This window comes from Dama dama, chromosome 32, assembly GCF_033118175.1.
Source record: "Dama dama isolate Ldn47 chromosome 32, ASM3311817v1, whole genome shotgun sequence".
Taxonomy (NCBI): Eukaryota; Metazoa; Chordata; class Mammalia; order Artiodactyla; family Cervidae; genus Dama; species Dama dama.
This window is the reverse complement of record NC_083712.1, coordinates 25,885,045-25,901,140: the sequence shown is the minus strand read 5'-3', so window position 1 is coordinate 25,901,140 and position 16,096 is coordinate 25,885,045. Positions and strand designations below refer to the sequence as shown.

General features: G+C 42.8%; 2 protein-coding genes across 5 annotated transcripts in view; both read left to right on the top strand.

The window, feature by feature from the left end:
• SLC7A2 (solute carrier family 7 member 2) overlaps window positions 1–6,022 on the top strand; it is a 71,587-nt gene extending 65,565 nt beyond the window's left edge. For all 4 annotated transcript variants that reach the window (XM_061134962.1, XM_061134963.1, XM_061134961.1 and 1 more), the window contains one exon: window positions 836–6,022. In XM_061134962.1, the coding sequence (XP_060990945.1) occupies window positions 836–1,032 (197 nt within the window). In that variant the 3' untranslated portion in view covers window positions 1,033–6,022. The remainder of the gene's footprint in view (window positions 1–835) is intronic.
• A 5,162-nt stretch (window positions 6,023–11,184) lies between these two features.
• PDGFRL (platelet derived growth factor receptor like) overlaps window positions 11,185–16,096 on the top strand; it is a 75,287-nt gene continuing 70,375 nt past the window's right edge. Inside the window, exon 1 of the mRNA XM_061134846.1 lies at window positions 11,185–11,374. Within this exon, the coding sequence (XP_060990829.1) occupies window positions 11,320–11,374 (55 nt within the window). The 5' untranslated portion in view covers window positions 11,185–11,319. The remainder of the gene's footprint in view (window positions 11,375–16,096) is intronic.

Here is a 16,096-nt window from a genome sequence, read left to right as displayed (position 1 = left end):
CACACAGTCAGAGGCTTTGGCAGAGTCAATAAAGCAGAAATAGATATTTTTCTGGAACTCTCTTGCTTTTTTGATGATCTGGCGGATATTAGCAATTTGATCTCTGGTTCCTCTGCCTTTTCTAAAACCAGCTTGAGCATCTGGAAGTTCACGGTTCACATATTACTGAAGCCTGGCTTGGAGAATTTTGAGCATTACTTTGCTAGCGTGTGAGATGAGTGCAGTTGTGCAGTAGTTTGAACATTCTTTGGCATTGCCTTTCTTTGGAATTGGAATGAAAACTGACCTTTTCCAGTCCTGTGGCCACTGCTGAGTTTTCCAAATTTGCTGGCATATTGAGTGCAGCACTTTCGTAGCATCATCTTTTAGGATTTGAAATAGCTCAACTGGAATTCCGTCACCTCCACTAGCTTTGTTCATAGTGATGCTTCCTAAGGCCCACTTGACTTCACATTCCAGGATTGCAATATTGCATATACAGATTGCACGTTAAAAGTGAAGAAGCACTTTCTACTGGGAAGACGTCTGTCGGCGACCTTGCATGGAATATGCTGTACTTGCATTCTGCCCTTCTAAAATAGCACAGAAAGAGAAGGCACAAAAGATCCTATTATGTTCTATATTAAACTTTCCACATACAGGAGGGGGCATATATATATATATACACACACACACACACCACACACACACACACCAGTGGCTGATTGATGTCAGTGTGTGGCAGAGGCCAACACAACATTGCAGAGCAATTGTCCACCAGTAAAAAAAAAAGAAAATTTTACTTGTACAGTCATTTTATGTCACACCAAAAGCTGATTTCTTTTTCCCCTGAAAGGTTTCCTGATTTACTTCGCTTATGGCATTAGACACAGCCTGGAGGGTAATCCGAGGGATGAAGACGATGATGAAGATATGTATTCAGACAACATTAACGCAGCAACAGAAGAAAAATCTGCCATGCAAGATGGTGACGATCACCAAAGAAACCTGAGCTTACCTTTCATTTTCCACGAAAAGACAAGCGAGTGCTAGTGCCTGCTGGGACAGAACTGGTCCAGAGTCTTCACGTACATAGTCTGCATGGAGGGAACCATGACGACGTCATCACCACACCAGGTTGTCATGGATTTGCTGCAGACATAGTTCACCCTAATTTATACTCACTCACCTGAACAGCACCTCCTCTGACGGTGACTCACACATCTAGGGAAACCACTCTGAGCTCTCTCCTCCATGAGAAATATCCCCCAGATAGTGGGAATGTGGGCGTGTGTGTGCATATGTTTGTATACGTTGGGGAATATCAATGTTAAAAGTTGTTGGTGTCTTACTCTTATCACATTGCATTTGTCCAGTGTTGTCATTCATCTGTAGCCTCTACTGCCCACACTGAAATGGAGGTGATCACTGAATAGAAAAGTATCTTGAATGTGCTGGGTGTGGTTGGGGAAATAACTGTTGCTTTTCCTTATTGGACTTTATGTCAAGTTAGAACATCCTAAAATTGCGTTTACCCATCATTGTATCTGTCATTGGTCTGGAGTAAGGGGAGGGGATAGGAAATGAGCCTTTTCTGTAGCTTATAAATGTCGGGTTTAGTACAGAGTTTTCTTCTGTGAGGTGTGACAGTTTGCTGAAAGTTCAGCCAGTCAGATTGCTGGTGTCTAGTACCCGCAGGGCAGGAGCGGCCTTCTGTGTCAGCAGGTGGCAGGCACCCCTCTGAATGGCCGTCTTCTTTGAGACAGCGGTCCTTGAATGTGAGGCCTTCACCTTGTGTGAATGCTGTCTTCCCCACTCCCCCACCCCGCCCCAGTCCAGTCAGGGGCTGGAGAGAGCCAGTGTGAACTCCGAGGGACCCTTTGTGAAAGTGAAAGGTGGAAGTGAAGGTGGTCCCCATGGGCAGGAAGCTCGTGTAAGTGGCAGAGAGGAGGACGCATTTGAAGATCAGAGTAGTTAGGTGCTTGGATAAGACCCCAAACACCCCTGTTTTAAAAGTCACTTAAAATAAGCCAGTAGAACCTCCCAGATCACATAATTGGTGGAATGATTTATACCTTTTTCCATTAGTTAATAAATAATCACAGTTCACAATTTATTTAGGGTTTTTTTTCCCTAAACCAGTAGTAAATTCTGTCTTTACTACATGCAAAAAGGGGGGGGGGGGGGAAATGAAGGAATACAAGAAAATTCCCCTGTTCTGATTTTAAAGTCCCTGTTCAGTTATTAAAGGGCATTTGGCCCAATATGAGGGGTTTGGATTTAATTTGCTTCTGATGTTTCTTTTGGAAACATTTAGGGATATTTTTCTTCCCCATCCCATAAATTGTTCAGCACTTTTTATTTCATTTATTTTTAAATGACCACACTAAAACTACTGATGCAAGTTCCAGTATTCTAGAAAAACCCATCAGTGGTTGAGGAATAGAATATTTTAGTTAAATACATGATTATTTAAAACATCAAGCCAAAAAATTAACCTAATTGAATTAAAGCCATAGAAACACATTAACCTTTATACGAGTAATTTGTTTTTAAATGTATGATTCTCAAATTACTGTATTTCATTTTATAGGGTTATCTAATAAGTGGACTACTTATCTTCCGTGTGTTTCGCTTCTCATGAATTACTTTTCTTACAAATAATTACATGGTTCACTAGATGAGACTAGCACATTATCAAGCCCAGGTGACCAGCTTAAGACAAAGGCAAGGAAAACACTTACTTTCTGACAGCTCTTCCAAGAGATCAGCCATTTTATTTTCGTCATTCAAAAGCAAGTTTTGATTGTTTAGGAGTTTATTGTGATGAAAAATCCAGTAAACAGGAAAGTCTGGGTGCTAGTGTTGTAGCATCTCGGATCTAGAACTCAGAACTAACATTCCACAATTTCCAGGGTGCACATAGTAAAATCTGAGGCCCAGTATTGCATGTTTTACTGGAGAGGAAGAGTTGGCTGTGCAAGAGGTGAAGTATTTCTGTAATCATTACTGTGGGCCTAATCCTAGATCCTTGCTGTTGCTGCAGCATTCTGAGAAGCACTTTGATTTGGTAATCAGGCCCTGCACATGGGAATATGAAAATTTCACGTGTGAATATTAAACCTTTTACTGTAGCACAATCAAGAATTTATCTAGAACATAACAGGCAGCTAAAACTATTATGCCCACTGTTTTCAATTAGGAGCAGAATTGAGTTAAAAATAATTTTTCCACCTTGAAACACTTTACAAACACAAATGTCTATGAAAGATGCTTTGTTCATGACTATCCTTTTTTTCTGTGAAAACTCAAATATCTTTGTATGTATGTGTGAGTGTATATGTTAATATATACACATGTATATATATGTGTGTTTGTGTGTTTCAAATGTTGGTGTTTAAGTCAGCTGGGTTTATGATGGGCTTTGGAAATGATCCTGTTGTCTAGATTTTAAAAACCCAACTGACAGAAAAAATGTTTTGTATTGATAGGTAGCTATGCTTATGCAAAATGTTTAGGTTTTAAACTATTTTGAAATATATGGCAATTTTATATGTATAATATTTTCTATAGATAGATTCTTTCAGAAAGATATATTTATAATGTTTCTAATATGAAATCGCTGAAGTCTAGTACATTAGGTGCTTTATGATCTGAAATGCAGTGGGGTGGGGGCATTAGGGAATTTCTGTTTACTTTTTTCTGCTGTACCTTTTCTGACATTTCTGTCTTGGTTTGTGCTTTTTTAGGAAAAGTCAGCACTACCAGGTCTTTTACTATCTCTCTGTTCCTACATTTGAATTCACAACCTTTTGAACAAAATGTTGTTTTTGCTTTCTTAGGATTGCCAAAATGTTCTTTGTGGATTTTACTAGTAATCAGACACACTTATATAAACTTCTTTCCAGAAATTAAAAAAATACATATGTATTCTCTTAATTGTGATTGAGTTAAAAACAGCTTAAATTACTTTTCTTTTTTTTGCACTAGAAAATCTGCTCTCTGAACATTTTCAGTGAGAAACTTCTTATAATAGCACTTTTATTTTATACTCTTATGATTTGTGAATAACGACACAAAGGCCATACCGACCCTACATTTAACAAGGTAGCTACGCAAGTCCAAATTTAAAAACTATTTAAACTACTTATATTAGGACTTTTGATATATACTGAAATACAGATTATTGCTTAATTAATGCCATTTTCCCCAGAGATGAATATCTAGAAAAGTAAGACCAAAACATCATTTGGAATATATACATTAATGAAAAACTAATGTATCTATAAAACCTTCTATTGCCACACTTGATAGAAAATGTCTGTTTCAGAATTATCTGTTTCCTTTAAAAGACAAGACCCTATCTTCTTTTAATTTTTCTGAATAAAGGATTTTTTAAAGTTTAAAATTTTAAAATATTTTCCAAGTCCTGGGCATGTTACAATCTTTTGAATTAAAAATTATATTTACCAAATGATTTTCTAAATGTATTTAACTATTTAGCAGGGGGAAAAAAGGAATAGTAATCGCCTGCCAATGCTGATAATGCTGGAGGGACTAGATTAGTCTGAGCTCTTTTTCCTCTTAGATCAGCATATTCTGAGATTATAAACCACATGACACAGTTGTGCCAAGATGCCAACTCTTCCTTCCCTGTGATGTTGCCCATGATGTTCTCTGCCTAGGTATCTGCTGATACGCTTCAAGCGACAGTAGAATTCAAACCAGAAATATGAATACAGTGTCCCACCTAATTTTAAAGGATTGAGTTTAGAGTGTGCATCATGGAATATTAATATACACGCGCTTCGATGTCTTGTGGGGGTGTTATTAGCTTGGTTTTTTGGCTTGGTTTTGATTTTTGACTAGTGCCAAAATAGTGCCTTCGCTGTACATTTTCTACCTAACATTTTCTAGCTTGTTCTAAAATATCAAGGGAAGAAGTACCAAAGTTCACGTAGGAACTAATGCCAGCACAGGTCATTGATTTTCAGACACAAAGATGTGTGAAAATAACGTTGTTTGACTTTGTTGTTTAGCAGAGTTTCTTTTTTATCTCCTTGTATAATTATATTTAAACATTTTTTAATGGCTTTCTGGTTTCTGAATTTTGAGAGGCCTGATCTACTGTTGTGGTTGTTGGTTTAGTGGTTGGTTTTTGTAACGTTCGTTATTGTTTTTATGTACACAGTCTAGTCTTGTTCATTTCAAATGCATTTTGTTATGACTCAACCCGATCAGCAGCCCTGGGAGCACTGTTTTAGCTTTTATCACCTCAGCTGAGGCCACTGCCGCTGTCTCTGGCTTTCAAGGGCCTTCAGTGACCCCGGACAGCAGCTCCGTGGGGGTCACAACCAGGACCGTGGGGCAGGCAGGCTGCAAAGTGTGAGTGTCTGGAGCTCCATTTGTTGGGGAGTCTTGGGATGACAGGACAGGATATGAAGTGAAAAACCAAGGTAGTTGGGGTCCTTCGTTTCAGCTCCAAATATCCCGTGAGTACAAGGTAAATGATGAGGACCAAGGACCCTCTCCGACTCGTGGGAAGGATGGCTGCTCCCTGGAACTGCGCCATAGGTCCTGGCCCCTGCGGTTTCTGCACCAGCACAGACAGCCTTGGCGGCGGACGCGCACGGGCCGCGGCCCCGTTGGTAAAGAACCTTGTGTTGCCAGCGTGGCTGGTTTCTCTGGCCCATGCCTGCTTATCAGGCTCTTCATCTTTGGTATCCATTTGTCTCATTGCTTTCTTTTGTTATCATTGTACTTATTAGAAACCGTTGATAGGGCCTAAAACTCTACCGAAATTCTGTGTCTGTAAAAACCAACAGATACTTTGGTCTTACTCAAATACAGAGATTTTTTTTTCTGTGTGTAGGATTGTAGATAATTTTAAATTTACACGTTTTTGATGATAATCAGCGTTCCTTTTTGCTTATAACATTGGATTATTTTTTAGAATTTGTAATAAATAAAAACTGCTGCTGCTTCACACTGTAACATGTGCTTTCTAACCATGTATTTTTAAAATAAATTTCAATATGACTTACCATGGTGTTGTATGCATATGTATCATACCTACCGAAAGCTTACATTTCACACTCATCAAATTTAAACTTTTTTTATTTAGGCCACTTCAGAGCTCAGAAATGTAGTACAATCTAAATGGAAACGATTATGTTGTTAATACTCACCTGGCAGCCGAGTACTATACGACTTCCAAGTCCTGTGGGAGACGTCCTTCACCATACCCAGTCTCCATGACACAGTCCCCATACCAGTTGCTCCTGAAGCATGCCACCCCAGGACCACACATCTGAGGTCCTGCCGAACCAACTGCCGTTTATTTAATGGACCAGTGTCTTTGCCGTTGCTTTTGTCGGCAAGAAGCTCCTTGTTATGCTCCTGACCAAATCATAGCTTTCAGGAACTGGTGATCAGTGATCTATAACTAACAGAAATTTTGTACTGTATAGTGAATAAACATTTATCAACTGCAGCCCTCTTTACCCTTTGATGGGGAGGGAGGAGTCAGTTTTCTGACATGGTTCCAAGTTAGTTAAAATTGCAAATCTCCTAAATTATCTTCTTTAATTTTGAGATGCCATTGTGTATAGACTTAATTCCTGTTGGGTTTTTTTTTTTCTTCCCATAAATGGAAGGGAACACCCACCATGTTGAATTAAACTTGAGTATGAATTTAGCCTGCGTTGAAAACCAAGCTAAAACAGCAAAGTATTTTCCAAATAGAAGCCTAAAACCCAATTTATCTGTTATTTATTGTTGTCTTGATTAGCATTGGTAAGTAGGTTTTGAGGCCCCCCCACTTCTGTGCTGGCACAGTGGAATCGTGTGAAGGGAAGGTCAACAGGGTTGGCGTCTTCTGAGGCCCAGACCCTCAGCTTGTAGATGGCCGTCTTCTCGCTGATTCTTCACGTGATCATCCCTCTGTGTGTATATGTGTGTGTGTCTATGTCCAAGTTTCTACTTCTTATAAATGAGAATACCACTGTGTCTATGTCCAAGTTTCCACTTCTTACAAATAATACCAGTGATGTTGGTTTAGGCTTGGGATTACAGAGTTCCAAAATTGTTGTCCTAATACCACCATTAAACAATTACATAATGGGAACATAAAAATAGACTTGAGCAAATGGAATGATAGATAACATTATGACACATTCTGGGATAGGATGATTTAATATTGTAAATATGAGCATTCTTCTTCCAAATAAAAACTATACAGTCATGCTCACAACAGAAAGTTTTTATGGAAGTTGACAAGGTGATTTGAAACTTCATCTGGAAGAAAAAATATACAATCACAGTTAACATGAAATCAATGATGGGGGCATCCCTTGCCCAAACAAATAACAAAATATACTGTAAATCAATCAGGAAGCTTCCACAAGCCTCTTATCCTCATCCATCAGAGGGCAGACAGAATGAAAACCACAGTCACAGAAACCTAGCCAAACTGATCACATGGACCACAGCCTTGTCTAACTCAATTCTAAAACTATTAGCCCTACTGTGTAGGGCCACCCAAGACAGGTCATGGTGGAGAGGTCTGACAAAATGTTGTCCACTGGAGAAGGGAGTGGCAAACCACTTGAGTATTCTTGCCTTGAGAACCCCATGAACAGTATGAAGAGCCAAAAAGATAGGACACAGAGATGAACTCCCCAGGTTGGTAGGTGCCCAATATGCTACTGGAGAAGAGTGGAGAAATAACTCCAGAAAGAATAAAGAGATGGAGCCAAACCAAAATCAATGCCCAGTTGTGGATGTGACTGTTGATGGAAGGTAAGTCTAATGCTGTAAAGAACAATATTGCATTGGAACCTGGAATGTTAGGTCCGTGAATCAAGGTAAATTGGACCTGGTCAAAAAGGAGATGGCAAGAGTGAACACTGACATTTTAAAATGGACTGGAATGGGTGAATTTAACTCAGATGACCATTATATCTACTACTGTGGACAAGAATCCTTTAGAAGAAATGGAGTAGCCCTCATAGTCAACAAAAGAGTCCAAAATGCAGTATTGGGTGCAATCTCAAAAATGACAGAATGATCTCTGTTCATTTCCAAGGCAAACCATTCAGTATCACAGGAATCCAGGTCTATGCCCCAACTGCTAATGCTGAAGAAGCTCAACTTGAATGGTTCTATGAGGACCTATAAGACCTTCTAGAACTAACACCAAAGAAAGATGTCCTTTTCATCATAGGGGGTTGGAATACAAAAGTAGGAAGTCAAGAGATATCTGGAATAACAGGCAAGTTTGGCCTTGGAGTACAGAATGAAGCAGGGCAAAGGCTAACAGAGTTTTGCCAAGAGAACACACTGGTCATAGCAAACACCCTCTTCCAACAACACAACAGAAGACTCTACACATGGACATCACCAGATGATCAATTCAGAAATCAGATTGATTATGTTCTTTGCAGCCAAAGATGGAGAAGCTCTATACAGTCAGCAAAAACAAGACCGGGAGCTGACTGTGGCTCAGATCATGAACTCCTTATTGCCAAATTTAGACTTAAACTGAAGAAAGTAGGGAAAACCACTAAACCATTCAGGTATGACCTAAATCAAACCCCTTATGATTATACAGTGGAAGTGAGAGATAGATTCAAGGGATTAGATCTGTTAGAGTGCCTGAAGAACTATGGACAGAGGTTCTTGACATTGTACAGGAGGCAGTGATCAAAACTATCCCCAAGAAAAAGAAATGCAAAAAGGCAAAATGATTGTCTGAGGAGGCCTTACAAATAGCTGAGAAAGAAGAGAAGTGAAAGGCAGAGAAGAAGAGGAAAGATATACCCATCTGAATGCAGAGTTCCAAAGACTAGCAAGGAGAGATAAGAAAGCCTTCCTCAGTGATCAATGCAAAGAAATAGAGGAAAATGATAGAATGGGAAAGACTAGAGATCTCTTCAAGAAAATTAGAGATACCAAGGGAACATTTCATGCAAAGACAGGTACAATAAAGGACAGAAACGGTATGGACCTAAGAGAAGCAGAAGATATGTTGCCAGGAAATTTGGAAAACTCAGCAGTGGCCACAGGATTGGAAATGGTCAGTTTTCATTCCAATCCCAAGGAAAGGCAATGCCAAAGAATGCTCAAACTACCGCAGAGTTGCACTCATTTCACATGCTAGCAAAGTAATGCTGAAAATTCTCCAAGCTAGTCTTCAACAGTACGTGAACCGAACCGAGAACTTACAGATGTTCAAGCTGGATTTAGAAAAGGCAGAGGACCCAGAGATCAAATTGTCAACATCCATTGGATCATAGAAAAAGCAAGAGAATTCCAGAAAAAGCATCTACTTCTGCTTCATCAACTATACCAAAGCCCTTGACTGTGTGGATCACAACAGACCAACAGACCGTGTTTTCCCTCTCTTCATGGAATGGGTTGCAATTCTGTCTTATCTGTTGCCTCCCCATCACCTTAACTGTCTGCTATCAAGCCTATCAGGGAAGTCACAAAGTTCTTGCCTCCAATTTTCGGAGCTTGAGAGGGGAGACTTTGGGGGCGGGCCAGCCCTGCTGGAAAGCTTTCACAGGTAGTGATTTCAACAGCGCATTGTAACTAACTGGTAGAGTGCAGGTTCAAGTTTGACTTTGGGCTGCCTTGTCTGTAAAATGGGGCTGATACTAACCATGCAGCCTCCCTGGTTGGGTTGTTGTTGATACGAGCAACAAGAAATGTGTGGTGAGGGTTTCATGCTCTGTGTGGAGCGTGGTACGCTCCTAATAAATACGATTTTCCAGAAACTGATGGTAGAGTACAAAATTGAGTAAGACATATTTCCTGCCCTTGAACTCAGGAGAAAGCAGGTCAAAGAGGTGAAGCCGTATTCACAGCTCACTCGTGCGTTTTGTCTTGGCTGCTATGATATCACAAAGGATTCACACTGGGGAAGTGCTTGCCCCAGCCAGGAGCAGGTAGGGTCTGAGTTGAGCCTTGTGGGATGAGTGGTGAGAGGCCGGCAGGTGGTGGAACAAGGAAGGCGGCTTTGAGGGGCCAAGGGGGCAGCAGAAGCCTTGGTGCCCCCCTCCTACCCCACTGTGCCAGCTCGCCCGAGGGTGCTGGGAGCGCTCTGTTTGCGTGGCAAGCAGGCCAGGGAACAGTGGGTGCCAAGAGAGGAAGCTGGAGAGGCCTGACCGGGCATGAGAGGTCTGGAGAGCCTTCGGAGGGGTTTAGTTGGGTTAGTGTTGTGTTTTTTGTTTTTTGTTTTTTTTTTAGAATTGTGTTTGGAGATCAGTCTAATAGCTGGAGAAAGTATGGACTGAGGGGCAAGACAGAGAGGCAGGGAGACCAGCTAGGAGGCTGTGGCCACTTGCTGGTGACAGATGGTAACTGTGAGCCGGAGCAGAGAAGGAGGGATGATGGCCAAGAGGGGCGGCCTTGATGCAGTCAGTAGGGCAATGAAGCAGGGCCTGGCAGGGCGTGGAGTGAGGGAGGGAGGTGTAGCTGGAACCCCAGGCTCCAGCCCAGAGTGATAACCCAGTGGTTGACTTCTCGGAGTCCCGTTGGAAACCCTGGTGCTGTTACTTGGATCTGTTTTCTGGCACAGTTCCTCCTGAACACCTAGTTGAGTCTTCTGTAGGGCAGTGGGGCTTCTGCTGCGTAAGAGAGGAAAGAGAAGTTTCTCCAAACCCTCCAGCAGAACCCTGGGGAAGCAACTAGCCTGCCGTGGGACCATCTGAAGGCAGAGCAGCCTCCCCCCTGGGAGCCCCAGGGGGCTGCAAGGTCTCAGCTGCAAGGGAGGCTCGCGTCCAGCAGGTACAGGGCTGGGTGCGGAGTTGGGACTTCCAAGGGCAATGGTCTTGTTGGTGAGCGCAGGTGAGAGGCCTGCTGAGAATGAAGAGATAAATGCAGGGGGCACTTTTTACAGAGCATCACGGCCGTACGAACTGGTGGGAGAGCTCTGGTGACATCTGGACAATTCTGGTTAGATGAGACCCCGCAGGATTACGCCGAGCCTCCTCGAAGCTGGTAAACTTGGTAAAACGCTCTGGGAGCGGGAAATCTCTGAGCGACTGTTGTAATTGACATTTCGCCCTCAGCCTCGGGAAAAAAGTACAGCGCTTCACGGCTCCACCAGGGGGCAGGAGAGGTCACATTACACAGATAGAGAATTTTAAAAAAATCCCCAAACTTTCTCCTAAAATCTGTGTTCTTCCTCCTGAAACCGAATCCTCCAGCTGCGGCGTCCCAGGCGCCCGCCCCTCGCCCGCCGCCTCCCCTGGCGCCCCTGCCCTCGTCCTGCGCTGTCCGCGCGCCTCCGACCCGCGGTCTCCAGCGCCTCGGCCCCGACCCCTCGCCCAGAAGATGAAGATTTGGTTGCTGCTGGGTTTTCTGCTGATGCATGAAGCTCTAGAGGATGGTGAGTGACTCTGGGTGGGCGGCATCCCGGTTTGTGCCCCGACTTTACCGCGGGTCCCCCAGCCCCCGTCGTCCTGCAGGTCTTCCTTCCGGCTCTGGAGTCACTCCCTGCCCCGTGCACCTGCCCCCCTCCTAGAAGGGTACCCTTATCTCCCTCTCTCCACCCTCCTCGGAGTCCCTGGAACAGTGGCAGCTGGCCCGACCCCTTAGAATCCCCACCAGAACGGTTCCAGCGCTGCTGAAAAGCCCCGGGCAGCAGGCAAACCGAACATCCCCGGGCAGCGCCTGGTCCAGCCCCCAGTGTCAACGTGTCGGTCTGGGCGGTGGCGCAGGGCGGCTGATTGCTTCTAATGCGCGCGCGCGCAGCGTTCGCCCTGGGATTTTCTGCTGGTGAGGCGGGGTGCCACCCAAGCTGAGCCTTTTGCAAAAATCGAAGGGTCCTCCTCGCCCATCTGCCGTCCTAGATGCGTTTCCTATACCAACATGAGCTTAAATCCTGCAAGACGTGCCTAAGTTTTACAACAGATATTTCTGGGTATCAAACCTTTTCCAAACGTCTCAAAACCCCACAACTGTTATGCTTTTGATCTGATTGGAGGGGAGGAGATGAAGCAAATGGGTTTTTGGGCAGCACACGGGGGTGCTTGTGCTGCTGCGCTTTTTTGAATGTGTGCCTGTTCTGAGCCCACGCTGTCCTGTAGACCCACAACTACAGGGCCAGATTTCGTGTGTGTGCGTTGTTGGGAAAGATTGAAGGCAGGAGGAGAGCAGAGGACAGAGGATGAGATGGTTGGATGGCATCACCGACTAGATGCACATGAGTTTGAGGAAGCTCCAGGAGTGGGTGATGGACAGGGAAGCCTGGTGTGCTGCAGTCCTTGGGGTCGCAAAGTCAGACACACCACTGAGGGACTGAACTACTGAACTGATCGTTATGTTTCTCCATCTGTTATCTGTGGTTCTGCTGGCATTTAATTGTTTTGGAAGCACCATTGTTTTTTGATTGGAGTTATACACTATATTTTGTATCGGTACATCCTGGTATCCTGAAATTGCCCTTGGAATTCTGCTCTGCACTATTTTTGCTAGTTTGGGTTGAAAAGCAGCTTTTATGGTTATGCAACCTTTGGCTGGAGCCAGCTCACCCTAGCTCACATTTTATGCACTACTCAATCCAGACCAATTCCTTTCTTTCCCCATGACTGTAGAAACACTTGCCAGAAAATACCACACTTTGGTTTGCAAAGTCTAAAATGGTTGTGGACTTGAAGTTGAATGTGAAGCTCCTTAAGCCTAAAGCCTGACTGGATAAAGAGTAGGCAGAGATTCTCTGCTGGGGTGGGGCAGCGGTGGGGGAACAAGTCCTCTTTGCCTACAGATCAGTTGGCTTGAGTAAAATGTAATATTAAATTGCTCCTGCCAGGTCCTTGCCTGTGATCACTGAAGTGATGGGAATGCAGTATTTGGTATCACTTTTTGAATAGGGCAGGAGATGGTCAGACAAAGTAATTTCAAATGGCCCATTCACTGGGGTACAAGTTCACCCAAGATGTCTGCTGCAGAGGCTTGGGAGGCTGGGTCAGCCACTGGTTCCTGAATCTGTCCTGGCCAGTGTGTGCCCAGACCATGATTACAAATAGCTGCTTGAATCTGTTAGCATCCATTTAAATCTAATGTAAGTCATACAAACTATATAGATTTATGAGACAATCAGAAAAAAATGGAACACAGGCTGAATATTTTATAAGAAATAACTGATAGGTTTTAGGTGTGATGATAGCATGGTGGCTTTGTTTTTAAAAGTAAATATAGTATAAACTATTTATGAATAAAATGTTGAACACATTATTTTTAGGGAGTCCAGGGAAAGATTTATTTTCACATATCTAATATGAAGGCATATATGTATACAAAGAGGAAATGTACAGTAGTTTTTAATCTTAGGATTTCACTTCTGTTCGGTGTCTTTGTTTTCCATCTTTTTGGTCATGAGAACTGAATGAATTTCACCTGTTTCTAGACTGGAGCATTTAGCTATCCCTGTTTTAAAGTACTAGTATTTAGTAATTAGCCTCCAATGAATAAAAATAAATGAAAAAAAAAATAAAGTACTAGTATTTGTCACGCCATAGATATGTCATTAGTTTTGGCTCAAGGGAAAAACTGACCAAATTCCTGAAAATATGGACTGTGAAAAATCTTAATGTGCTGTTTCATTTCTTGAAAATAAAATGTAAGTCAGTAAATATTTCAATGTAATGATTTCTATGTTAATGAATAATTTTTGCTAATCATAAAAATCTGGAAAGCATAGAGATACACAAAAGAGAAAAATGCATCATTTCTTTTTTTTGGCTTTTTTTCCCTATTTTAATGCATATTTACATTGTTGTTGTTTAGTCACTAAGTCGTGTCTGACTTTTGTGATCCCATGGACTGTAGCGCACCAGCCTCCTCTGTTTATGGGATTTCTCAGGCAAGAATACTAGAGTGGGTTGCCATTTCCTCCTCCAGGGGATCGTCCTGACCCAGGGATCGAACCCAGGTCTCCTGCGTTGGTCCTTTAATTTTGAACACATAATTAGAAGAGTAAGCCTGCTTCTGTAAAGTATGTAAGTTTCTCTAAACCTTTACGTTTTCTCAAGTTTAAGTTATCGTGAGGCTGGCTGGGATCAGGGAAAGGTCAGTGAGAGTGGCCTGGGTGGGCAGTCCTTCTGGTGCCAGCCTCTGGTTGACTCGGGGTCTGGTGCATTACTGGGTCGCCCCAAAGTACAAGCTACTGGCACAGGCCCTTGACCCAGCTCCCACTGCCTTTCGGTCTGGCTGATCGCTTCTAGGAGAGGCTTTCCAGTAGTAAAAGGATTCACTGTAAGCGTTTACTGGGTGTACATCTGCTCTAACCCAGCTAGGCTGGCCTGGCCTAATTCTAAAATGCTTTAGGGACTTCCCTGGTGGTCCAGTACTTGCGACTCCCCTTCCAATGCAGGGGGTGAGGGTTCTATCCATGGGCAGGGAGCCAAGATCCCACATGCCTCGGGGCCAAAAGAATAGCCAAAGCATAAAACAGCAGCAATATTGTAACTAATTCAATAGACTTTAAAAAATAATAATAAACTTTTTAAACACTTTAAGTTTTTAGAAGTAATGTTATTTCTTCTCATGAAGACTAGGAGCTGGAAGGGCGTGTCATTTTTGTAACATCGAGCGTGAAGCATGAAACAGATGACAGCCCTGGGATTCTACTGAGAGCTAGATGTGGCTCAGGGCACCCGATTTTCAGTATTTGTATGGAGTATGTGCCATGGTGTTTATTGATACGGTGCTGCTATTTTTACATTAAAGAGTACAGAATCACAGGTACTTAGCAACTTTTGATATCTGCATATCTTATCCAATGTTGGGAGAAAATAATGAAGTATAAATATTATAAAAAAATATGCAGTTTTGTCAATCTCATGCCAGACCCTCGATTGATTCTAGTTAGATCTTCAGTCTAACGTGGGTTTATTTTTGGTCCTGTGAAGATCCTCTTTCTGGGAAAACTAAAGAGATTCTTTATAATGTGAGGGCAGTACAGCCAGATCTCTAAGAAAGTTAGGGGACCAACATGGACAATAATTATCTAACCAGGACTCTATCACTTTTGTGACTCAGTTTATTCCTTGGGAAAAGAGTAAAATCTAGTTCAAAAAGCCTTATAATGAAAAAAGAATCATAAAAGCTCTCATTGTTTATGAGTGCAAATAATGAATGTTTTGAAGTATTTAGGATCTTAGCCTACACGTTTAACATCTAAAATTGTCTCTGATCATTAGAGATAAAAAAGAGATAAGTTTAATTTTCTTCATCATGACTCTAAGTGAATGGACATTCCTCACACTTTGTACATCTTTCTTTTTTAAAAAAAAAAAAACTTTTTGTTTTGTATTAGGGTATAGTCGATTAGCAATGTTGTGATAGTTTCAGGCGAACAGCAAAGGAACTCAGCCATACACATCCATGTGTCCATTCTCCCCCGAACGCCCCTCCCAGCCAGGATGCCACATAACATTGAACAGCGTTCCCTGTTCTGCACAGTAGGACCTCGTTGGTTATCCATTGTAAGTATGGAAGTGTGTTGTACACCTTTCTATTAAAATCATTCTTTTGGGTGTTTATTTATGGATCTGTTTCTCTGATGGAATAAACTCATTGAGGTCAGGGGAAAAAAAGAGCGAAGTTTGGGGGCAACAGAGAGACCGTGCAGTGTGCTGGCCAGAGCCGCAGGAGGCGCTCGGGGACGGATGGCTGTCCCTGGGCAAGGCTGTGAAACCTTTACCTAGAGGGGCTCGTTGTCTAATGGAGAGGGCGGGTCATCAAGAAAAGGTAACATTTCAGGAGCCGACAGTAGATGTGAAGAATCTGCCATCAGGGTGTTTTAGTTTCCTAGAACTGCTGTACCAGAGCATGAACTAAGATACTCCAAGTTCATCCTCACCCAATTCTAGGGGCTGGATGTCTGAAATCAGGGTGCCAGCAGGGCCACGCCGCGCCTGAGACCCTGGGTCAAAGCCTTCCTTGCCTCCGCTGAGCTTTGGCTGTGGCCGGTGATCCTTAGCGTTCCTTGGCTTGCAGCCACGTCACCCTAATCTCTGCTAATCACCTAATCGCTGTCACATGGCCATCCTGTCCCTCTGTGTCTTCGTCTGGCATCTTCCTCTGTGTGTGGGCCTCTTCTTCTAAG